Source organism: Selaginella moellendorffii, unplaced genomic scaffold, assembly GCF_000143415.4.
Source record: "Selaginella moellendorffii unplaced genomic scaffold, v1.0 SELMOscaffold_49, whole genome shotgun sequence".
NCBI lineage: Eukaryota > Viridiplantae > Streptophyta > Lycopodiopsida > Selaginellales > Selaginellaceae > Selaginella > Selaginella moellendorffii.
Genome location: NW_003314310.1, coordinates 1158795 through 1180464, shown reverse-complemented (window position 1 = coordinate 1180464; position 21670 = coordinate 1158795). Strand labels below are relative to the sequence as shown.

Here is a 21670-nt window from a genome sequence, read left to right as displayed (position 1 = left end):
TTACTCGGCTTTCATTCCAATGTGGACGCACGACCGTAAATACTCTTTGTTGTCAAGTCGCACTCCTTGTTTGCGAGCCAAGGAGATTCAATGTAACATATAGTCATTAGAGTTGCCAACAACAAAGTTCCACTGCATACGACATTGTTTGGTCATTGAGAGATCATGAGATCATGATTTGTTTCACTTCCATCATCTTTGGACAAAAGATAGATACTCCTTCCTACGTACTCCGCTTGGGTCGAGAGCTCGCTCTGCCTGCCAAATTCTCGAACAAATCCATTTGCATCTTGGTCCGCCGCAGCTCCAGCTCGCACAGCATCTCCGTCCGCTTGAGCTCCATCTGGATCAGCATCTCCGTCCGCTTGAGCTCCACCTCGTGCATCTGCGCCCGCCGCGCCTCCATCTCCATCCGCACCCTCTCGTTGTCCCTCTGCAGCTCCACCTTGCACTCCTCGATCTTGATCAGCGTCTCGCTCAGGTACTTGAGCGCCGCTCCCAGGTCCGAGGACGAGCTCTCCCGCCCGCGCTTCCGGCTGCCGCCGCCGCCAGACTTTGATCTCGGCGACGCCGTCTCGTCCCTGTCCGTGCTCTTCCCAGACTGCGATGTGTAGGAGGTGTCGTTCCTCTCGTCGTCGCCCATGCCATGAACGCTCCGGGCTTCGATCAGCTCCAGTCCGTGATGCTGGTGTTGCTGCTGCTGCTGATGATGCTGGTGCTGGTGATTGCTCACCACGACTCCAAATCCCACTGCTGGAGCAGTCGTGGTTGCAGTAGCACCATCCTCGTCAACAATGTGAGAGTTGTGTTGGTGTCGATGAAACGCTGAGTGTTCCTGGCTGCTCTTCGCGTCGGCCGGGGCTTTGTCATTGGCATTGTTGCCTCCACCACCAGCAGCGGCGCCGCCGCCGCCGCCAAACATCATGTTGAGGCGATCATACCATGGCCATTTCGACTGCCCGAGCACCGCCACCACCTTCTCCTGCCGAAACTTGCCCCTCAGCTTCTCGATCTTGTGGCGGCACTGGTCCCCCGTCTTGGGCACCCCGCACCGATTGCCCAGCTCCGCCCCGACCTCGTCCCAGTTCTTGGCCTTGAGATTGCCCCGCCGCAAGCTGTTCCACTTCTCCTCAAACACATCGATGAGCACGTCGGTGGCGGCGTCCGTCCACGCGGACTTGCCGTTGATGGGGATCTTGGACATGCGCTCCAGCTCGTGGAGATGGTGGTGGTGGTGGTGATGCGCGTGCTGGAGATCCTCCTTCATCAGCTGCGGCAAGCACGCGGCGATGGGCGTCGGCTGCTGCGGATTCGCCTCCGCGAATGGATGCAGCGCCATCGCACCGATTCCAAAACCTAGACGCCGTCGACGCAGTGGCGATGGGATTGCCCGCTGGAACTGCTAAGTGATCTGAGCTCACCCGTACTCCAATTGGGCCACCGCTCCTCCGTGTCGCCACCGCCGCTCCGCCCCACCGCCGCCTGGAAACCGCGTCGAGCCCTAAATCGCCGACTAATCTGGCGGCTGGCTCATTTGACTAGTGGCGCGCTTAGAGATTCCTGTCACGTGGTCGTCGCTTTGGCCGAGTGGTTAAGGCGTGTGCCTGCTAAGTACATGGGGTTTCCCCGCGAGAGTTCGAATCTCTCAGGCGACGCTTCTGTTAATTATTTTTCTTTTTACTTAAAAAACATTTTTTAAGTTCTTTTAAGGTCTTTTGGGTTTGTTTGTAGCTATGGCGCGGCACAGGCCGCCTTCTTTCTCTATGCTGCGAGAAATGCACGTCCACAATCGGAAGAAGCTGCAAAACGCGATGGCGGAGAAGCTCGAATCGATCGGCCAGCGCCTTGCTGGTGTAGTTCTTCTCCAGGTTAGATTTTCGTTTCTTTGATTGTTCTGATGATCGAAGCGTGATTTAGGGGGGAGAAGAGCGCTACAGAGATTGCACTGATCACCTCGAGCTCTTCAGGTATGCATGTACCTTGCTATGCTCGATCAAAGATTGAGATAGCATGTGAGAATTTACAGGCAAGAGAGTTTTTTTGCGTACTTGTTTGGAGTCAGAGAACCGGGATTTTATGCTGCCATTGTATGTTCATGCTCATTTAATTCTCTTCGTTTCGTACTGATTTGTTTGCTCCAGGACATTGCCACCGGCCAGTCGATTTTATTTGTTCCTCGGTTGGATCCAGATTATGCTGTCTGGCTTGGAGAAATTCACCCTCCATCTTTCTTCAAGGTGATCGTCCTTTAAGAAACATTGTGCTTCCTTTCTCTTTTTCTTTTTCTTTTCTTAAAGCAAGGTTTATCACAGGAGAAATACGGGGTGGATGCTGCTTACTACGTCGATGAGATGGTTTCTGTCCTTCGAAAATTTGACGCTTCGCTCTACTTGCTGCATGGTCTTAACACGGATAGCAATAGATACTGCAAGCCTGCGACGTTCCAAGTAAGTCAAGTACCAAGGCTTCTTATTGAGCTCTGTCGTCCAGGGAATAGAAGGATTCGAGCAGGACACCAAAGTTTTACATCCTGTTTTAAGCGAATGCCGTGTTATCAAGTCGGAACTAGAACTCGAGCTCTTGCGATATGTCAATGAAGTTAGCTCTGCGGCTCATGTCAAGGTTTGTTTTCTTCTTTCCTGGTAAAGACCAAGAACTCCTTTTCCGTCTCGTTTTACTGAAGGTAATGCGCTCGGCTCAGCCCGGTTTAAAGGAGTACCAGCTTGAGAGTACCTTTCAGCATTACTGTTACATGGAAGGCGGCTGTCGAGAGTGCTCCTATACATGCATATGTGCCACTGGCGAGAACAGGCAAGAAGTTCTTTCATTCTCTCTCAATACTTTTCTTGTTTTTTTATACAGTGCTGTTTTACATTATGGACATGCAGCAGCCCCTAATGACCAGGTTTGTAACTTTGTTGTGGAAACCACATGGTTGCTTTTGGAATGGTTATTTTTGTAGATTGCAAGTGATGGAGCTATGGCGCTTCTAGACATGGGTGCTGAATACCATTTTTACGGTTCGGATATAACATGCTCATTTCCTGTGAACGGGAAGTTTACAGAAAAACAACGATTGATCTATACAGTACGATATTGCTTAAATCCATTTATTGTGACTAAAATTGTAATCTCGCAGGGAGTCCTGGAGGCTCAGAAGGCTGTTATCTCCAAAATGAAGCCTGGAATCAGTTGGGTAGCGATGCACAAGTAAAAACTCTCCATGTGTTATGGCTCATGAGTTTCTTTTTGTAACTGGAGATGTGCTTCTTTGTAGGCTTGCTGAGACGAAGATCTTGGAAGCACTGAAAACTGCAGGCTGTCTAAAAGGGTATGAAGGTGTTCTTCTTTTTCGTTTCTCATGTAGATGCTCGAATCGCTCTATGCAGCAATGTAGAAGATATGATGGAAAACAGGCTGGGAGCGGTGTTTATGCCGCACGGTCTCGGTCATTTTCTTGGATTGGATACTCATGATCCAGGTGGCTACCCGCAGGTATCTAGTGTCTGTGAAAACGAAGACAAAGAATCTAATCTTCGTGCTCTTTTTTGTTTGCCAGGGCATGTCAAGGATCAATGAACGAGGTCTTGTGTCCTTACGAACAGTTCGAACTTTGGAAGCTGGCATGGTGAGAGACTATATAGTTCGTTTCTCAAATCTGAACACGACTGCTTTTGTGGTATGAAGCTGATCACCGTGGAGCCAGGCTGCTACTTTATAGACGCGGTGCTGGACCCAGCTCTGGAAGACCCGGTTCTCTCCAGGTTCCTAAACAGAGAAGCCATCGACAAGTTTAGAGGCTTTGGTGGAGTGCGACTCGAAGACGATGTGGTACCATTGGATTTACGACTTTTCTCTCCAAACACTGAAATATGTTTGGCTTGCAGATTGTGACTTCCGATGGCTGCGAAAACTTGACAAACTGTCCGCGCGAGATTTCGGACGTGGAAGACGTCATGGCTGGAGGACCTTGGCCTCGCACCTGATAGAGAGCGCGCATGTAAGAAGAAAGCAAACGAAAAAGAAAATTTACAACCAGGTATCACAGTGGCCAAGTGTTTCCAGGGTTTAGGGGTTCTTGCGTTAATGTGTGGATAAGGTTGTGGCGATGGCGTCGGCATGCTGCGTCCACCAGGTACGAGAATGTATTGGGCTCGTAGAAGCGCTCCTCATCGTCTCTCTTTGCCGCTCTAGATTTCCAGTCTTTCGCTGGGTAGCAAGCTGCAAGAGTTTCAAGATAGGCGTAGTGGTGCTGCTACTACACATTCCTCCTCCTCGGCAGTGCTGGGCTCCAGGACATGGAAGTTTTGCTCGTACAACCATCGTAGATTAATGCTACAGTCGGCACCAACACCGAGGAGTGGCGCTTCTTCCATCGTCAAGAGCCAGAGACTAGCGGCGGCAGGCATGGTTAGAACGATTGCGACTACTCCGGATTCGGAGGTGGGAGCGTCCGACACCGAGGGAGACTCGACAACTTCGGAGGTAGCCGAGGTCATTGATGTGGAAGCGGAGGAAGGAGCTGAAGATACCGAAGAAGTAAAGAAGAGCTTGAGGCAACCAAAGGTGAAGAAGAAATCGCTGGTTCACATTCTAGAGGTGGGTAAGTTCTTCCAGTTCGATCATTCACTCTTATCATTCCCTCGGTTTTTTTCCTGCTATCTTTTTGTTCTCCTCTTTTTCTTCGAGCAGGCACTTCACAAGCAGGCAATTGAGGAAGCCACAAAGGATAGAGACATTCCAGACCTCAGACCAGGATATGTAGTGCAGATCAGACTCGTAAGTCGTCTCTCTCTTCTTTTTCTTCTTCTTTTTTTCAAGTGATTGGATCTTCAACTTCTACTGCAGGAAGTTCCAGAAACAAAACGCAGGGTGTCTCTCCTTCGAGGGATTGTGATATGCCGCAGGAACAATGGAGTGAACACGACGTTCACAATCAGGAGAATCTTTGCTGGTGTTGGCGTTGAGATGGTCTTTCCTCTGTAAGTTTTTAACCTGTTTCCTAGTAGTGTGTGATATCATGATTCATCTCTTTGCAGATACTCCCCCAACATCAAAGAGATAACCGTGCTACAAAAGAAAAAAGTGAGACGAGCCAAGCTTTACTATTTGCGTAAGAAGCTGGCCAGGTTCTCAACCTTCTGAGTACCATGCTTTTTGAATGTAAATTCATCTCGTCAACGAGGCCAATTGCCAAGTCGAAGTAGCATTCTTTGTTAGCTCTCGAAATCAAAATCAACAGGCTTGCTCAGGTAAGTTTCTTCCCAAGTTCTTCTAACACAACTCTTGCAGCGTTGCGTCCAGCCGCGGCCATGACACCTCCACCAGGATGGGCACCAGAGCCGCAGAGGTAAAGACCGTCGAGAGGAGTTTTGTATCCAGACCTGTGATGAGTTAAAAGTAAGTTGCGGTTTCCTCAAAGCATATAACTTACCAGCCTTTAACAGGTCGTAGAAGAAAGAGCGAGTCCAAGCTCATGGCACCGTGAAAGACGTTCCCTCCTGTCAATCCAAAAATGCGTTCCAAGTCGGGTGGAGCCAGCATCTCAAAGTCAATGATAGAGGATTTAAATCCAGGTGCGTACTCCTCAACCAGATCGAAGCATCGGTTTGCGAAGCTTTCCTGTTTCATACAGAACTTAGCAGATATGAGACTTCCAAGAGTTTGTCACGTACTCTGGTTTTGGGGTCTTCCCAGCCTTCGTCCTTGAGATGATAAGGCGTGTATTGCACGAACATGTTGATGACATGCTTTCCTGTGTAAAAAAAGTATAGCCAGTGAAGAGTTTTATTTGATGGGTACCAGGTGGGGATATGGTTCCATCTAACGCAGATGGTATGGTCATCTCAATTACTGGTCTGGTTGATGAGTAACCATTACAGGCGTCCTTATGTGCTGCTAGAAGGTCCTGCATGCTACAGAACAGGCAATTTTGAGAATTTCTAGAGACAAAGTTCTTACTTGTCAGCTCCAAGATGTATCGTTCCACGGTGTTCCGGCCCAGGATCTTCTTGGCCTTTGCCGCTGCATGCTCGAAAGCGTGGTAACTCACTCACAGCCAGATTCAGCTTCGTTGTCCCCTGGATTTTCTACGTTTGACAAGCAACGCAGGAATAAGTTGTTAAGACTTACCGATTGGTAGTCAATCTTACTGATCTCGTTGAGGAAGTCCTCACGAAGTACACCACTCGGAACCATTTTCTGTACAAAAAAAAAAAAAAAAGTGTTTGGTTTCATTTCAACCATCATCGGGTCGACATACCAAGAACGTTGTCGCCGCTGTTGCATTTGAGAGAACTCGTTTGGCTTCAATGTGTGTGCCATCTTCCAGAGTCACCTGGCAAAACAAAGCTCTTGCAGTTGGAGTTTGAAATGAAATAGAGAGTTCTTACTCCTGTCACAGATGCGCTATCACCGCTGCTTGCCTCCACAATAAACTTGTCAACCTTAAAGTTTCCATCCCTGCCTGAGTGAGAAAGGATCACCCTACAAAACAAGTAGAAAGAGAAAGCAAACGAACAAACCTTGGCATTGGTCACCAGAGTTGCTCCTGCTTCTTTTGCTGCTGCTGCTATGGCCATCGAGATAGATCCCATCCCACCTTGAACATATCTAGAGTGTTTCTCCAGGAACTCTAGGATTAGACTCCAAAGACAAGGATGAATTCGACAACTTACGACCAGATTCCACGAGCTCCCTCGGTTTCTCCCATTACGTGGTGAAGAAGAACGTAGCCGCTTCCAGGGGTGTCAACACTTCCCTGTGGCATCAAAGAGTGTGGAAATGATCCAACTTCTAGAGGTAAGTTTCATCTCACCATGGTACCGATGATGGCATCTGTAGCAAGCGTTGCTTTGAGCAGATCTGACTGAAGAAAGAAAACATGAAATCACTTCAAATCATTGTGATTTTACCTCGAACCAGTTGTCGAGAACTCTAGAGGCTGGAGCGAGCAGGAGTTCCATGAAAGCACTGTCAGGAAAGAACAGACAACTCTGAACATAAACCCGCATGAAAACCTTACACCATGTCTGCTTGGCTCATTCCAAAGCTCCGGTTGACAATGCCAGCAAGAACTTTAAGCCGAGAGACATGGCTTGTCAAGGATGCTTTGCTCGACACCTCGGGTGGAACCGTATCCACGAGAGGCGCAATGAAGGAACTGAACTTCTCGAGCTGTTGCTCATACCTGCGAGCTTTCATGGAAACGATGTTAGCTATCTCGACAGTTTCTATACCACCTTGGATATGCATCAGCGTCCTTCTTTGAAAACTTAGAGATCTCGCTGTGATTCAAACCAGCATCCGGTCCCATGAGCAGATAACTCCCATCCAAACTGGGTGTAAACGACGAAGGGTTCCTTGGCAGAAGCTTCATGCCATGCTTGTGAAGCTCCAGCTCCCTGGGAAAAGAAAGACATAAAAACCAACTCTAGAGAATCGAGAAAAGCGAGAAAGAAAGAACCAACTTGATCACAGATGGACGAAGCAAGCTTTGGAGGTAGCTACAGCGAGAAAACTTAAATCCGGGAACAATCTCCTCAGTGACAGCAGCGCCGCCAAGGACATGCCTCCGCTCCAGCACCGCCACCGCCAGTCCAGCTCTCGCGAGATAGGCCGCCGCCGTGAGCCCGTTGTGACCACCTCCCACGACCAATGCATCCCATTTCCTAGATCATGTCGTGGATTCTTAGGCAAGAAACACGAAAAAAACGCGCTACCTCTGCGCAATCCAGCCGCTGCCCTTCTCCGCGGCGTCGCTCACGAGATTGGTGGAGAAATTCCTCATCTGAGACGAAGAAGAAAACTCTGAGAAAAGCGAGATCGAAGAGAACTCCGCGACTGACATCTTTTTATTTTATCTCCTTTTTAAACTCTATCAAACAAATGGAAAGGAGTGCTTAGAACTAGCAGTAGCAGTAGCAGCTCTTGAACTTAGAGATTGGCCAGGGTCCGGACGTTCATCGGGAACGCGTATCTTAAGTCTCCCTGCCAGAACCTCTGAGCGGCGATGCGGTTGAAGGCATCGGTCGGGTGAGCCGTGTCCCAGAACAAGTATCCCGACGGCTGCTGGCAGAACGTATCGGACGAGTAGCACCAGCGGTTCTGGGGTCGGCTGAAGTTCGGACAGCACGGGTGTGTGACATTGCGCATTCCTGGGAAAACCAACCAAGTTTCTCAGCTCTTCCTCCACAGAGATCGATAGAACCACGACTTTCTTACCGTAGAAAAGTGGCTGCTGGTGGACGTCCATCATGACTTGGAAGGCGTTGGCGTAGACAATGACGAGGCCTCTGAGCGTGCGCTGGAGAGTCTGGAGGAGATCAAACAGGCCCTGGTTGTAGTACCTGGCGGCGTTCAGGCCGACCGGGTTGCACCTCCCGTAAATCTGGTACATTGGCGCGCAGCCGAGAGCGTAGTTCGACGTGACGATCATCTTGCGAGCCCCGGCTCGGTAGAGTTGCTGGAAAGAAATAGTCAGAAGTTGGAAGCAATCTTATTTGAATCAACGACAAACCTGGATCTTGGTTTGCATTTGGTACAGGAGGCTGGCACGAAAGCCGAAGGGAAGCGCTGTGGCATTGTGATCCAAAAGGTAGTCATTCACGTCGTTGTTGCCGATGTTTATGTAGAAGATGGATCTGGACACCAAGTACTCGGACAGCGTTCTTCCGAGCATCTGGTTCAGGTTCGTAACGTACGTGTCGAAGCCGTTTACTTGGTCCGTGAACGTTAGAACTTCCCCTCCCTGTTCAAAGCGATCATGTAAGTAAGCTCCATTAATTTTTTTTTCCAGTGAACTTACGATATGGGTAATGTTGAGGATTCCAGAGCCAGCCGAGCCGAAGTTTGCACCTCGAGTGATGTTGACGGAGTCCAAAAAACACGGAGGATACGACAGGCCGATGTAATCCGCTGCCACGAGAAGACGGGATAAGATTTCCATCCATTTCCTTGTCTACTTTGCAATAAGAAGAAAACTTACCCAGGTAGTCCGTTACAATCCTTCCATCGGACCATCTTCCGGTGGCACGCCTCTCCTCAAAGTTTATGCCGTAAGGCTGATGGTTTGCTCGAGCAGTTGTGTTGAGATGGTTGTTGTTTCCGGAGTCCACAAACGAGTCGCCAAACACGAACATCATCGGCACGTTGAAAGCGGAAGCGCATGTCATGAACTCGCCAATGCCGACGACGAGCAGCAGGAAAGCAACAACAAGCGTCGAGAAATTCTGCGAGCGCCTCATTTTTTCTGCTGGCGGATCTGCACAGCACGAAAGAACAGCGGCAGCGTAAGATCCTGCCTCGAAAAACAATAACGATAAAAGGGAACACGTACCGAGTCTATGGCAGAAAATCCTGTTTCCTCTGTAGAGCGGTCTTCTTCCCTTCTTTAAAGACAAAGGGAGCATGGTTGGTTGCCTGGGACCGCCACCACCATCGCACCACCACCTTCTTGGCATGCAAACGGAACGAAAGCATCCGCTCCATTTTTTTAACTTACATATTCCAGGCATGACCTGACCCGATCTCTCCACGCCGGTCAGGAAAGTTGGCAAAGCTCCGGACAGGGAACACGGATTTCTTACGGCTGTCGTACTGTATAAATTCGATCTTCCTCCTCACCTTCGCAGCAGTCAGCCAGCCAGCCAGCCAGCCAGCACAAAGAAGTTCCTTGTCGGAAAGCACTTGAAATCTGTTTTGCGAATTCATTTCTCGTTGCTGCCTTTGTTTGTTCCAGCCTTTGTTCGTTCCAGCGTTCGTTTCTCGGACGGTTTGCCATGTTGCGCGAGACAGCTGCTGCAAGCTTGCTCGTCTTCTTTAAGAACGGGGAAGAAGCAGCGAAGCATGTATCTTGTGCTGAGCTGCCCATGAGGAGAGGAACTCCAACGGAACATCGCTATCCGAGCTCTTCGCAAATCGACAAGTATCGGCCACCAGCAGAGGAAAATGGTTGTTGGCTCCAAGATAATCCAAACTTTCCTTCTTTTCCCTTTCTTCATGCTTTCTTTCTTTATCTTTTCTCCAGGACTGGTTGGTGCATCGCGGATGTGTATTCGTGCGCAACTCGCGGAAGCATTCCTCCCGTAAACAGTGGTTTCTGATTTGAGCCTGCCGAGTACCGACTTAAGTTACCTTGGAGCTCAAGTATATCTCGTGTCTTCTCTCTTTCGTTGTTGTTGTTGTTGTGATGAGTGCGAGGGGAAATTTCTGGCGATGTTTGGTGGCAAGGTTTGTTGAGGCAGGCCATGAAGTGTGTAGAAAATCGGGGCCTCAGCACTGCGAAAACCATCACCCTTCCTGCGGCAGCGGTATGTATCTCCCCCATAGTAGAATAGAGAACGTTTAGAAGAGCTTCGGCGTAGAGGAATCCGTCCATGGGTTGAGCTGAATTCCGAAGAAGCAATGCTTCAAAGTACCAGTAAACGGCAGCAGGATCGAGCTCTAGACAATGGCCGAGTGCCGTTTGCTCCTTCGCTCGAGGAGAACACCGGTTCAACGCAGCTCCGAAGGTCTCGAGTTCGGGAAGTTGCTTCCAGGTACAAACTTGCTTCTAGGAAAACTTCCTTGTCACCGGTTGGAACTTCATCGATTGATCTCGGCAGCCTGTCTTCTCCATCGTCATCTTCAAGCCAGCAAAGAGCTTCCTCTCGGCCGGACGGTCTGTGGCCTTCGCTCAACAAAGAAGAGAGCAGCAAGGTCGACGAGAAAGCTGTGCGAAGTAGCAGGAAAAATCTGGAGCAAGCCGAGAATGAGAAGCCTCGGGATAACCTCTTCGAGCAATCCACGACGTCAACGAAAGCGGTATTTGCTTGTAACAAGCCGGGGGCAATGCCGATCTGCAAGAGCGTCAACTTATCTTCGACCAAAAATAAAACTTCTTCCCGAAAGTCGCCCGCACCATCTTCTTCTCGAACTCATGCGCCAGCAGCAACCAAAGCATACTCCAATCCCAAATGCATGTCCATGTCCGTCAATGGAAGCCTTGGATCACCTCAATATGTGGTACAGAGATGGTCGGAGTCAGGAGGGAACTTCACCACGAAGAAGAAACCTTCACACAGGAAACTCCTGAGCTCCACCATCACTGGAAACGAAGTCGACGAAAATCTACACCACCACGAACCAGCTGCTTCTGATTCTACACCGCTGACAAAAACAACACCGAGCTGTGAAGAGTTCCCTGTTCGTCCACGATCTCCATTTAGAACTCCATCTCCAGGGACGTTTCCATCTCCATCAAGAACACTGCCAAGCCCACCAAGCTCGAGACCATCTTCCTCTCACGGAAGCCCCGTAAAACGAGCAGCCGCAGAGCAAGACGAGGCTCAACTTCTCAAAGTTCTTCACAACCGCCACCTTCAGTGGCGATTTGTTAATGCTCGCGCTCACGCTGCTCTCAGCTCCCAGGAAGCAGCCGCTAAGGTACGACCTCTGCGTTCGACTTGTGCTAAATCCTTTATAGTACAGAGATTGCTGTTCAATGCCTGGGCTCGTATCTGTGACCTTCGTACCGTCGTTGCGATGGATCAGATAAAGTTGGACAAAGCCACAGAGAGCCTTAAGCTTGCGTCGGTCCTTGAATCCCATGTAAGCAGCGGAGTTTGCCTTGGTCCTTAGTCGTGAGTAAACTTGCAGGAGAAAGGCCTTGAAGAATGGTCCCGGCTGGAAGACAAGCTCTCGTCTACACTGGATGAAATGGTTGGAGCGTTAAATGCCGATGTGCTGCGAGTTCCTCTGTGTCGGGGTGCAAAGGTACGCAGCAAAGTAAATCTTATCAGACGAACTTGTGAATGTTGTCTTTGCAGGGCGATGCTCTAATAATTTACGGAGCACTTCAGCACGCAAGCCTTATCTTGGAATCCGTCGAAGCATCCACTTATCACTTGCTTCCAAAGGTTTGTCGTTGCTCCCAAAGTTGCGAAGAATTGTGCGTTGGCCTCTCTTCCGCAGGCTCAAGAGCAAAGCCTTTTAGCACAGGACCTCGCACAGACCGTAGCACTCGAGAAAGCATCTGTCCGGGAGTGTAAGCAACTTCTTGAGAGAATCGCGTCTTTGGAGGTGTGCTGCTTTTACTTGATAGCTTCTTGTTGGTCATCCTCGTTTATAGATCGAGGAGCGAAGCTTGCGGGCGCACGGGATCCAGCTTCAGCAGCGAAGTCCGTAGCTCCGACTGTTTGACAACTCTTTTTGTCACAGCCATATACCTGATACTGTACAGCCTATATAGAAATTCATTTCTACCTGGAGGCTATGGCGGTGATGAGCAAGAAGGTAGCTACCGCAGCTCCGCTCGTCATCCTTGGCTTGTGGACAGCAAAGTTGATCTTTGAGCAAGCAGAAGTCTCCATGTCTTCCATAGCTGCTGGCTGCCCGGATTCGGTGACGTACCCTTTCAGGTCAGTGGATGTCATGTTCTTGGCTGCTCACTATTTTCTTTGTCGACAGGTTTGGCAACCACGCCATCGACAGATTTATCTGTGTTCTGGTATTTTTCTTCAAGACCGCCCTGGACAGTAGCCTCGGACTCTGGATCTCTGGCTACTTGCTTTCCGTCGCCATATCCACCTTTGCTTTCATAGCTGTAGAAGCTTCACGATATGGACACGCCTGGCTCCTCAGCCTCACACCAATCTACGCCTTTCTCTTCCAAGTTGGTGGCATTTCTGTTGTCGTTCCGGCCCTCTGGCTCCCCATCTATATCCTTTCGAACGCAGCTGAGAGATCTCCTCGACATGCTTGTGATAAAACAATATCTTCCCACCGTGCAGTACTTATCCAGTTTGCTCTCCTATTCTTTGAGATTATTTCCGTAGCCATGGTGCTGCCTCTGAAAAATGTGAACAAAGACCTCGCCATCTTCCTCTTTCAATTCGCACCCATAGTTTGTCCAATATTCTGGCTCCCCATCACCACCACCAAAGACTCCGATCCAGCCAGTGGACACAAGGCCGTGGTCCATCTTCACTTCATGCAAGCTGGTAAAGCAGCCGTCTGGCACATTGTTGCGATCCTGCTCGTGCTGGACGATCCAGAAATTCCGTCCAAAGCACTTCAACTCTTGTGGCACCACCCAGGAGACCTTTGGTGCAGCTTCTTCCTTTTGATAGACTGCCTCGTCCTTTTTGCTGCGATGGTGTACTTGACGGCTGTAGAGGACGGAACTACAGCTGCCCTTTGTATACTGCTTGGAGTGCCTATACTCGGACCAGGAGCCTGTCTGTCGATGTACTTCGCTTACAGGGAGGACAAGTTCCTGGAGACGACCATAAAGAGAACGAAGAATAAGCACCAGTAGTCGGAGATAGAACCGCACCCGTTCAAGCGAACCAGACTTGGAGTGACTCAAGTCGATGTAGTAACCACGTAATAACAGTGTAGCTTATTCTTTGTCCTGCAGACACTGACCCGTAATTTTTCTTAGTCGACCTCCTCCATTTTGTGGCTGCTGCTTCCACTAGGAGCATGCTCGGCACGCTTCTCAGGAACTGTCGTCGCATCGTGAAGGTTGAGTCCCAGCTTTAGCATGCGACTGATTCTGGCTCCAAATGCAGTTGGATCTTCAAGGCTGAATCCAGATGTCAAGAGCGTCGTCTCAAAAAGCAGTAGCACCACGTCCCTCACTGCAGTATCCTTCTCGTTTCTGTCTGCTCTGATCCTCAGCGCGTTCATGATCGAGTTGTCGGTATTGATTTCCAGCGTCTTCTTGCTGGTCATGTAGTTGGACATGCTCGCATCTCGTAAGGCTTGCGCCTTCATGATACGTTCCATGTTTGCTGTCCACCCGTATTCGCCCGTCACAAGGCAACATGGAGAGCTCACGATGCGGTCGGAGACGACTACTCTCTCCACCTCTTCTCCAAGTATGTTCTTCATAACTTTACATAGGCGCTCGTACTGTGCTTTCTTTTGCTCCTTGGCTTTCTTGTCCTCCTCAGTCTCTTCCATCATGAGGCCCTCCTTGGTGATAGAGACCAGCCTTTTGCCGTCGTATTCCTTAAGTTGGTTAACGGCGTACTCGTCTATAGCATCAACCATGAAGATGATCTCGTGCCCCTTCTTCTTCAGCTTCTCCAGGAACGGAGAGTTTTGCACGGCGGTCTTGCTCTCTCCCGTGATGTAATATATCTCCTTCTGCCCGGGCCTCATTCGAGTCACGTAGTCTCTCAAGCTGGTCAACTCGTCCCCGCTCTTGGTCGAGTAATATCGCAGGAGCTCGGCCAGCTTCGCTCGGTTCTGAAAGTCCTCGTGGATAGCAAGCTTGATATGTTTGGAGTAGACGTCGTAGAACTTGCGGTACTGCTCCTTGTTCTCGGCAAGCTCTGCAAAGAGCTCCAAGCACTTCCTTGTCAGGTTCTTCTTGACCACTTTAAGAATCTTGTTCTGCTGTAGCATTTCCCGGGAGATGTTCAGTGGCAAGTCCTCCGAATCGACAATGCCTCGGACAAATCCAAGGTACTCTGGGATCAGCTCCTCGCAATCGTCCATAATGAACACTCTTCGAACGTAAAGCTTGATATTGTTCAGTCTCTTCTTCGGATTGAAAACGTCGAAAGGTGCTCGCTTCGGAATGTAGAGCACTGCCTTGAACTGTAGCTGCCCCTCCACTGAGAAGTGTTTGACAGCCAAGTGATCCTCCCAGTCGTTTGTGAGGATCTTGTAGAAGCTAGCGTACTCCTGGTGAGTAATCTCCGCGGGATTTCTCATCCAAATCGGCCTCTGATTATTCACGATTTTCCACTCGTGAGTGTCCTCCTTCCCCTTCCCTTTCTGGGAACCTGAAGTTCCAGAGGCCTTCGAAGTCCATAGAGAAATCGGATAGTTGATGAATTCTGAGTGTTTCTTGATAAGATCACTCAGCCTCCTCTCTTCGAGATATTCCAGCTGAACCATAGCGAGCCACTTGTATGAAACAAAAGAACCATCACCACCACCACCATCGCAGTTTCTACCTGGTCGTCTTTGAGATGCAAAATAACTTTGGTGCCACGGCTAAGTTTCTCTTTCGAAGTGTCCTTTGACACGGTAAAAGAACCTCCCGCTTCGGATTGCCAGACATACTGCTGGTCGTCAGTGTGCTTGCTTACCACAGTGACGCTGTTGGCAACCAGGAAAGCCGAGTAAAATCCAACACCAAACTGTCCGATGAGCGATATGTCCGCTGCTCCGGCAGCCAAAGCAGCAGCAAAGTCTCTTGTCCCGGATTTTGCAATCGTTCCCAGATTGTGGACAAGCTCTGGACATCGAAAGAATTAAATCAGTTCCACATTTTTTTCTACCAAGGAAAAAAGGCGAACACTCGAGACTTGAAATGATCATCAACATGAAATCCAAAAGAAAACGCTCACCACAGCGCACAACCGTACCGTATTTTGTCAATCCAATCCCACTGTCGACGATCGACAGGGTTTTGTTTGCCTTGTCCGGAACAATGTGAATGAAAAGTTCCGGCTCGTCCTTGAGCTTGTTCTTATCGATGAGCGATTGGTAGCGAATCTTATCCAGCGCCTGACGGCAGAGGGCATGAATCCATCACTGAATCTGGCAAAAAAGAAAACGAGAAACAAACGTACGTCCGAGGCATTGCTGATCACCTCCCGCAAGAAAATCTCCTTGTTGCTGTAGAATGTGTTGACGATGAGGCTGAGCAGCTGATTGATCTCTGCCTGGAAGGCGAATTTCTCCGACTCCATCACGTCACTGCGCTCCAAAATCCCGCAAGAACCCTAGAAATATTTGAGACGCCACGCTAAACGTCGCGTGACGTGTCAAGTAAATAAAGGTAACTTTTATTACCCTTGTTTAAAAGTGCCTAATGGCAGTTTTAATTTATTAACATTTTATTTTTTGCACAATTACACTTTGTGAGTGCATGGAATATGGAAAGAGAATATAAGAAATGTATATATCAATTAGCCTAAAAACATTATTTTTTATATAAAAGTAAAAAATTTAGATTAAAACCAATTTAATAGCTACCAAAATCCCACTATGCTAATATTAATATATAGCATTATAGTTATACATTTGGACCTTGCATCATCCCTTCTTCTTGGAATGATGGAAAACCGTTAATATCCTTTTGTGGATGGGCTAGGATTTCAAAGAATATTAAGAGGAGGCATCAATGGATCTATAAATAGTGTTAATTGTTTTTGATCCCTTTGTACAAAGTGTTTCAATTGTTACATATACACAATTTCTAAATGATTAGTCTATTAGATGTTATGTTGAATTTTATAAACTTATGGTCCAACTTGCCGCAACACTTGATATAAACCTTTCTATTGAGTAAAAAGCCCCCTAAATAAATCATGTACCATAAGATTCATCCACTTTGTATTTTGCAAGTGGATGATGATGGGAATTGTCGCCTTCTTGTTGTCCCACTTGTACACAGCCCAAGTGTTCAACAAACTTTGTTTAGACAAATGGAAAAATATTTGTCAAATACTGATCCTACAACATAGTATTAGTAGCCTATGACAATTGCAAATGTAAACCCAACTCCGTTAGCAGTATTATATCATGACCATATAAAAGTTTATATAGTGAAGCACTAATAAAACTCTGCACGTTTGTGACATATGCATACTAAAGAGACCGCAAATAACCATCCCAATCCGAATGCTGAAAATTCATATACTTCGCAATCATCCTTTTAAAGGTCCAAATGAGCCATTCTACTAAACTATCTGACTATGGATGATAAACACTCATAAAAGTGTGGCATATCCCCAACCAAGACATAAAAATATGAAATGCCTCAGCCATAAATGTAAGACTATTATCTGAAAGAGTCCACTAAGGATAAGAATGCTAAAACGCCACTTAATTGAGGAAGAAGTATCAAATAGTAGTTATAGATATGCTAACAAGAGCATTGCTTTCCACCTAACAAGTTAAATAATCAAAAGCAATAATGACATACTCATTACTAGTATTTAATCATGGAAAATATTCTATCAAATCAAACGCCACCAACTCAAACAGACAAAAAACTGGAATAGACTCAAACCATCATATTGCAGCATAAGAGGGAGTATTACAAGTTTGGCACCAAATGTAACTACGCATATATTAGATGACATCACGTCGCATCTCTGTCTAATAAAAAGATTTGCACAACTTCTGGGTCATACGACAGTGTCCCATATGCCCACCTAAAATAAGAGAATCATAGTAAACGTGAAGAAAACATGGAATAAAAATTGAAAGCACTACCAACCATAAATGATCATTAGGATTCATCCCTAAAAAATAAAAAGATCGTCCTTAAAGCGATATGTAGAATGTAAATGCCAAAATGGTAAGTCATTAGTAAGTGATGCAAGATTTTTAAACCCATTGCAAAGCCTTTGAATTCACAGTTCAATTTTTTGAGCCTCATAAACCTCATCAAGAAATGATAAATTTTGCTCTACACTTTATGAACATTGAATGTCAATTACAACAACCACCGATGGCACGGAATTTTCATCCAAAAAATCCACAAATGTTGGAACAATAGGTTCATCAGAAACATGAGAAGAGAGCAAAGAAGCAAGAAGAGTTTGAAAAATAGTATTAGCATCAACTATAAAACTCCTAAGTGATGAACAACATCAAAATCATACATCTGAAGTTTCAAAGCCCACTGAGCAGTATGACCAATTAAGTTTTTCTATTTTAATAATGAAGTACTTGCAACATAATCACTTTTTAATAACGTCCAAGAACCATATAAATATGCATGAAATTTCTTGAAACCCTAAATTACTACTAAAAACTCCTTCTTTGTTATGGAGTAGTTCACCTCTGCTAGTTGTAATGTACGGTTGATATATCACATTGACCAAATACACTCGGGCTCTCTTGCATCAACACACCTCCAAGATTGATATCAGAAGCATCCATGCGGAAAATGAAACATTGAGTGTAGTCAGAATATGCCAAAACCAAAGGAGTTATTAATAACTCTTTGAGATCTGTAAACACCCACTCACAATCTTCAGACTAGATGAAAGATAATACTAACAACTTTAGCAACGCTCATAACGGTGCGGTATAATCAAAAAAATGATCAACAAAATGATTGAGATATTACACCTTGCCTAGGAAACACTACACATTCTTCACACACTTGGGAGTATGGAACTTTAGAATAACCACAAGTTTGTTAGAATTAACTTGCAAATTCTCATAAGAAAATTTGGTACCCAAGATAAATCATGTCTTTGGACTTAAACACACACTTCGACCACTTCAACTTTAAACCAATTTTTTATAGAAGTGTGAGACAAAAAATCCCTAGGCCCCAAAGTGGAGCCGGAAGGGTGCTATGTGGTGGTGGCCGAAATGAAAACCAAACGAGTGTAACATATTTGGACTAAAAAGCTCCGACTTGAAAAGGTTGAGAGCAAGAGTGGAACTCCCAACGGAGTGCTCAAGGAACGAGCATGAAGCGATCAATAAGCGAGGCTCCAAAAACGGACCCAAAAGGACCAACACATGACATGTGGAAGTGTCCGAGATGGAGTTCGAGATGGACCCGAGTTGGAGTCCAAGGTGGAGTCCGAGATGGACCCGAGTTGGAGTCCGAGGTGGAGTCCGAAATGGAGTCCAAGATGGACCCGAGTTGGAGTCCGAGGTGGAGTCCGAGATGGAGTCCGAGATGGAGTTCGAGATGGAGTCCGAGTCCAAATACTAATACAGGCAGTTGGGTGAAAGCCCAAAGCAATCGTCCCCCAAGGGGGGGGGGGGGGGGGGGTTCCAAAAGTATAGTAAGGAGAGTGTGGGGGTTGGAGCCCAGTGGAGCCAGTTTGGCCAGGAAAGGCCAGTTCGGCCCAGGAAGGCCATACCCAGTGTTGGGTGATGAATTGACCACTGGGAAGTCCAAAACTAGAGTGAATACGGACCAACAAGCGGGGTAGCTTGGTGAAGTGTTCAAAAGCCGGCTTTAGTTCCCCCGGAAGATCGACTGACCGATGCTCCCAGTCCAAGTGTAGGTGGCACTACCTACTTGGATACCTAGTGTGGCTCAACGGAACCTCGCTCTAAGCCCATGGCTAGAGCACCCAAAGGCGGATGGCGGGGAGAGTACCCATGAGGCCCGCGTAAGGCCACGGTGTTCCGAAATGTTGTCCCAAAGGCCTAGACTGTGGAAAGGAAGAGGAGTAGTCCTCTGGTGTAGTGACCAAGGATACAGTCGAGTGGTAAGGAAGTCCCAAAGGACCGTGGGACTTAGTGGTCGGGCCTGTGGGCCTCGATCCAGTGGCAGCGTTGGTGAACACGGCCATGGGCAGAAAGGGATTTGGTGAAGACCGGAAAAGGGATATTGGGGAAGGCTATTCCCCATGTCTGTGGGCATCTTAAGGATGCTAAGGAGTGGATTTGGAATGATCACTCATGGACGGATGGCCCAGTCCCTGAGAGATGGGACTGTGATGCAGGTGGTGTTAGACCAAAGGTGTGACCAAGGTAAAGGGGCATGGCCTTAGCGTAACGGGCTGATATGTCGGTGGTACCTTGGGGTGTCGGTCATGGGATCGGACACGTGGAGCACTTGGATCAAATGCAAAGGTTGAGTGGCAGGGATGCCATTCTCGGGGCTAGCAAGCCCAAGTCTGAAATACGACTTATGGAGGTTGTGAGTGAGACTCCTCCAAGTGGTTGGTGTGGTTAAATGACTAAAGTAGAATGGAAAAATTTAGTCGCTTACAAGAAGATCCAACACCTTATGAACATCACAAATGTGTTCTTCTCATGACCCTTCAAGTGGATTAAGACATCATTGATGAAGTTAGCAATCACTTCTGGCATATTGCAAAAAACCTTGTCCATCATCCGATCGAAAATTGTTGAAACATTGTTCAAACCAAACGATATCGCTAAGAACTTGTATAACCCAAACAGTGTACGAAAAGCAATCTTTGAAATATCTTCTTCGACCATCGATACTTGCCATTACCCAAAAACAAGATCTAACTTAGTGAACTAACGACTCTCCAGACAATCTAAGAGATGAATAGTGTGAAGAAGCATTTAGAATTGTCACTTCATTTAACAAACAATAGTTGATGTAGAAACAAATACCTTCATCAAACTTCGTCACAAAATAAGATTCACATGCCTAAAGACTCTGTGATTTCCAAATAACTCTCTTTTCCAACATCTTTTTAATGTTTGTAAGTAAAATTTTGATCTCTTTGGGTTACAAACAATAAATAAGAACCTTGATTGGACAAGCATTCCTAGTTGAAATAGGATAATGTGTTGTAATTTTGCCTTAGATGATAGGTCAAATTCAAAAAGATCAACATACTCATTTATGAATTGGTTAACCACTACAACATAAAGACCATCAAAGGGATCAAAATAGGAAAGAGAAGAACAAGATAGAAACTTAGAAGGAAGTAAAGGGGAGACAAAAGTGATTGAAGTAAAGGTAGAAGCAAAGAGATAAAAAGGTATAAAAAATAGAAGAAATATCAAAAAGTATGAGAGAAGGGGGAGAAACCTCAAAATCACATTTTTCATAATTGTGCCACAACAAATCTATACTAAGGATGAGATCAAAAACTTGACTCAGCACCATCTACAATGATTGTAACTCAAGTTTGAGATTGCTTACACACATTTTCATTTTTTATAACAATGGCCGTACACACACATATGAACAGGATGAGGCGAACCTTGTTGTTAGCTTTGCCACACAATGCAAATGTAGACGACAATGTGTGGCAATAAGCTGAGCAATAGAAAATAAACTTGAGCTTGTATCATCCAACATAAAGAGAATAATAGAATATCTATTGTTATAAAAACGAGCTTAGAAAGTAAACACTGAATGAATCAGTGTTGAGTGAACCCCTTAATAATACTCATAAAAAAAGATGGAGGGGTCACTGACTTATTCACACAAGATCCTTCCATTACTTGTACAACTTCTCGTTTCTCAGATATATCTTGGTGTTCAGACCTTTCATTACAACAACACCAATAGAACATTGTTAACACTAAAGTTTACATCCAGGAAATAGAGGTCACCAATCTGGAAAATGCCAACAACATCAATAAGTGTGACCAATTTCATCACATGCTCAACAATAACCACATCTTCGTTTTAGTCCTTGAACTTGAGGAGCAACAATATCAACCTCCATTAAAACAGAACTATCTCACACAGAAAGTGGAGCTGAAGGATGTGCAGCAAGAAGTGGATGAGATGATGTCTCATAACATTGTGCTAAGCAAAAAGCATCATCAAAGGTGGCTAGAGCAAATGCATGCATAAGTCCTACCAAATCTTGATAAAGTGTTAGCCACAACATTCCCAACTTAATCTTCTTTGACATATTTGACTCTATATAAAACAAAAGACTTCGAAAACAAAAGCTAATTTGCATCATAAGATCAGATGACCCTTAACAAAGATGATGCAATTGCTAAAAGGCATCATCACAATTGTCAACATGTCCAAATGTATGTTTGAAAATGCTTAAGAGAATACTCCAATCCTAACAAGTGGCTACACTCAAACCATTGTACCATTGCAGCACCAACCTTTGAAAATACATGGGAAACTCATGTAAACATCAAATATTATCCCAGAAATGATATGTAACAATCACCATGAAATGATCAAACTAATGGTACACATCATCTTTAAGATTCTCACGAAAAAACTCTA

The 21670-nt window shown here is 46.4% G+C and overlaps 7 protein-coding genes and 1 non-coding gene across 11 annotated transcripts; 4 read left to right on the top strand and 4 right to left on the bottom strand.

Moving 5' to 3' along the window:
• Positions 1 to 147: 147 nt before the first annotated feature.
• On the bottom strand, positions 148 to 1488 carry LOC112350384 (trihelix transcription factor ASIL2-like). The gene has a single exon (XM_024686497.1). It carries the CDS (start codon positions 1337 to 1339, stop codon positions 224 to 226), a length of 1116 nt encoding a protein of 371 aa, XP_024542265.1. The 5' UTR covers positions 1340 to 1488; the 3' UTR covers positions 148 to 223.
• Positions 1489 to 1573: 85 nt separating this feature from the next.
• TRNAS-GCU lies at positions 1574 to 1655 on the top strand. The gene has a single exon. It is a non-coding gene; the product is annotated as a tRNA-Ser (tRNA).
• Positions 1656 to 1720: 65 nt separating this feature from the next.
• LOC9648122 (xaa-Pro dipeptidase) lies at positions 1721 to 4050 on the top strand. The gene is made up of 15 exons (XM_024686495.1): positions 1721 to 1868; positions 1918 to 1967; positions 2027 to 2087; positions 2142 to 2237; positions 2313 to 2447; positions 2491 to 2622; positions 2684 to 2811; positions 2863 to 2905; positions 2963 to 3088; positions 3140 to 3210; positions 3278 to 3331; positions 3390 to 3495; positions 3560 to 3628; positions 3688 to 3831; positions 3888 to 4050. Exons 1-15 carry the CDS (start codon positions 1734 to 1736, stop codon positions 3984 to 3986), a joined length of 1449 nt encoding a protein of 482 aa, XP_024542263.1. The 5' UTR covers positions 1721 to 1733; the 3' UTR covers positions 3987 to 4050.
• On the top strand, positions 4008 to 5181 carry LOC9647913 (50S ribosomal protein L19-1, chloroplastic). Its single transcript, XM_002981577.2, has 5 exons — positions 4008 to 4135; positions 4195 to 4599; positions 4693 to 4779; positions 4849 to 4982; positions 5040 to 5181. The coding sequence occupies exons 1-5, from the start codon at positions 4109 to 4111 to the stop codon at positions 5143 to 5145; spliced, it is 759 nt and encodes a 252-aa protein (XP_002981623.2). The 5' UTR covers positions 4008 to 4108; the 3' UTR covers positions 5146 to 5181.
• Positions 5129 to 7872, bottom strand: LOC9647912 (pyridine nucleotide-disulfide oxidoreductase domain-containing protein 2). The gene is made up of 16 exons (XM_024686487.1): positions 7722 to 7872; positions 7470 to 7670; positions 7242 to 7403; positions 7025 to 7189; positions 6915 to 6972; positions 6818 to 6868; positions 6678 to 6760; positions 6525 to 6612; positions 6393 to 6446; positions 6263 to 6337; positions 6133 to 6201; positions 5962 to 6080; positions 5803 to 5915; positions 5676 to 5755; positions 5435 to 5622; positions 5129 to 5384 (listed from the first exon to the last, which is right to left on the bottom strand). Exons 1-16 carry the CDS (start codon positions 7847 to 7849, stop codon positions 5249 to 5251), a joined length of 1770 nt encoding a protein of 589 aa, XP_024542255.1. The 5' UTR covers positions 7850 to 7872; the 3' UTR covers positions 5129 to 5248.
• A 47-nt stretch (positions 7873 to 7919) lies between these two features.
• Positions 7920 to 9524, bottom strand: LOC9648121 (GDSL esterase/lipase LTL1). Its single transcript, XM_024686496.1, has 6 exons — positions 9338 to 9524; positions 8987 to 9262; positions 8807 to 8916; positions 8519 to 8749; positions 8224 to 8464; positions 7920 to 8156 (listed from the first exon to the last, which is right to left on the bottom strand). Exons 1-6 carry the CDS (start codon positions 9513 to 9515, stop codon positions 7936 to 7938), a joined length of 1257 nt encoding a protein of 418 aa, XP_024542264.1. The 5' UTR covers positions 9516 to 9524; the 3' UTR covers positions 7920 to 7935.
• An 855-nt stretch (positions 9525 to 10379) lies between these two features.
• LOC9647911 (QWRF motif-containing protein 4) lies at positions 10380 to 13389 on the top strand. Of its 4 annotated transcripts, none has more exons than XM_024686494.1 (6): positions 10380 to 10538; positions 10605 to 11589; positions 11638 to 11754; positions 11808 to 11897; positions 11953 to 12398; positions 12448 to 13389. In XM_024686494.1, exons 1-5 carry the CDS (start codon positions 10405 to 10407, stop codon positions 12178 to 12180), a joined length of 1554 nt encoding a protein of 517 aa, XP_024542262.1. In that variant the 5' UTR covers positions 10380 to 10404; the 3' UTR covers positions 12181 to 12398; positions 12448 to 13389. The 4 variants fall into 4 exon arrangements, with proteins under 4 accessions (XP_024542262.1, XP_024542260.1, XP_024542261.1 ...); XM_024686492.1 differs by having other exon boundaries at positions 10380 to 11424; positions 11470 to 11589; XM_024686493.1 differs by having other exon boundaries at positions 10380 to 11589; positions 11953 to 12060; positions 12110 to 12398.
• LOC9648120 (heat shock protein 81-1) lies at positions 13219 to 19932 on the bottom strand. The gene is made up of 5 exons (XM_002981498.2): positions 19813 to 19932; positions 15573 to 15725; positions 15366 to 15507; positions 14952 to 15235; positions 13219 to 14883 (listed from the first exon to the last, which is right to left on the bottom strand). The coding sequence occupies exons 1-5, from the start codon at positions 19930 to 19932 to the stop codon at positions 13420 to 13422; spliced, it is 2163 nt and encodes a 720-aa protein (XP_002981544.2). The 3' UTR covers positions 13219 to 13419.
• Positions 19933 to 21670: the final 1738 nt, after the last annotated feature.

Bases quoted from the DNA above. Each gene is read 5' to 3' on its own strand.
- LOC9648122 (XM_024686495.1), top strand. From the start codon at position 1,734: ATGGCGCGGCACAGGCCGCCTTCTTTCTCTATGCTGCGAGAAATGCAC. The intron at 3,211-3,277 runs GTAAAAACTCTC...GCTTCTTTGTAG, and splicing joins AGTTGGGTAGCGATGCACAA to GCTTGCTGAGACGAAGATCT. The intron at 3,496-3,559 runs GTATCTAGTGTC...TTTGTTTGCCAG, and splicing joins ATCCAGGTGGCTACCCGCAG to GGCATGTCAAGGATCAATGA.
- LOC9647912 (XM_024686487.1), bottom strand. From the start codon at position 7,849: ATGTCAGTCGCGGAGTTCTCTTCGATCTCGCTTTTCTCAGAGTTTTCT. The intron at 6,447-6,524 runs GTTTGTTCGTTT...GGAAACTTTAAG, and splicing joins CTCTGGTGACCAATGCCAAG to GTTGACAAGTTTATTGTGGA. The intron at 6,202-6,262 runs GTATGTCGACCC...TTTTTTGTACAG, and splicing joins CAGCGGCGACAACGTTCTTG to AAAATGGTTCCGAGTGGTGT.
- LOC9647911 (XM_024686490.1), top strand. From the start codon at position 10,405: ATGCTTCAAAGTACCAGTAAACGGCAGCAGGATCGAGCTCTAGACAAT. The intron at 11,590-11,637 runs GTAAGCAGCGGA...GTAAACTTGCAG, and splicing joins CGTCGGTCCTTGAATCCCAT to GAGAAAGGCCTTGAAGAATG. The intron at 11,898-11,952 runs GTTTGTCGTTGC...TCTCTTCCGCAG, and splicing joins CTTATCACTTGCTTCCAAAG to GCTCAAGAGCAAAGCCTTTT.
- LOC9647913 (XM_002981577.2), top strand. From the start codon at position 4,109: ATGGCGTCGGCATGCTGCGTCCACCAG. The intron at 4,600-4,692 runs GTGGGTAAGTTC...TTCTTCGAGCAG, and splicing joins CGCTGGTTCACATTCTAGAG to GCACTTCACAAGCAGGCAAT. The intron at 4,780-4,848 runs GTAAGTCGTCTC...CTTCTACTGCAG, and splicing joins ATGTAGTGCAGATCAGACTC to GAAGTTCCAGAAACAAAACG.
- LOC112350384 (XM_024686497.1), bottom strand. From the start codon at position 1,339: ATGGCGCTGCATCCATTCGCGGAGGCGAATCCGCAGCAGCCGACGCCC.
- LOC9648121 (XM_024686496.1), bottom strand. From the start codon at position 9,515: ATGCCTGGAATATGTAAGTTAAAAAAATGGAGCGGATGCTTTCGTTCC. The intron at 8,750-8,806 runs GTAAGTTCACTG...CGCTTTGAACAG, and splicing joins TCCTCAACATTACCCATATC to GGAGGGGAAGTTCTAACGTT. The intron at 8,465-8,518 runs GTTTGTCGTTGA...ATTTCTTTCCAG, and splicing joins AAATGCAAACCAAGATCCAG to CAACTCTACCGAGCCGGGGC.
- LOC9648120 (XM_002981498.2), bottom strand. From the start codon at position 19,932: ATGGTCGAAGAAGATATTTCAAAGATTGCTTTTCGTACACTGTTTGGG. The intron at 15,236-15,365 runs GTACGGTTGTGC...TTCGATGTCCAG, and splicing joins GATTGGATTGACAAAATACG to AGCTTGTCCACAATCTGGGA. The intron at 14,884-14,951 runs GTAGAAACTGCG...GCTATGGTTCAG, and splicing joins TGCATCTCAAAGACGACCAG to CTGGAATATCTCGAAGAGAG.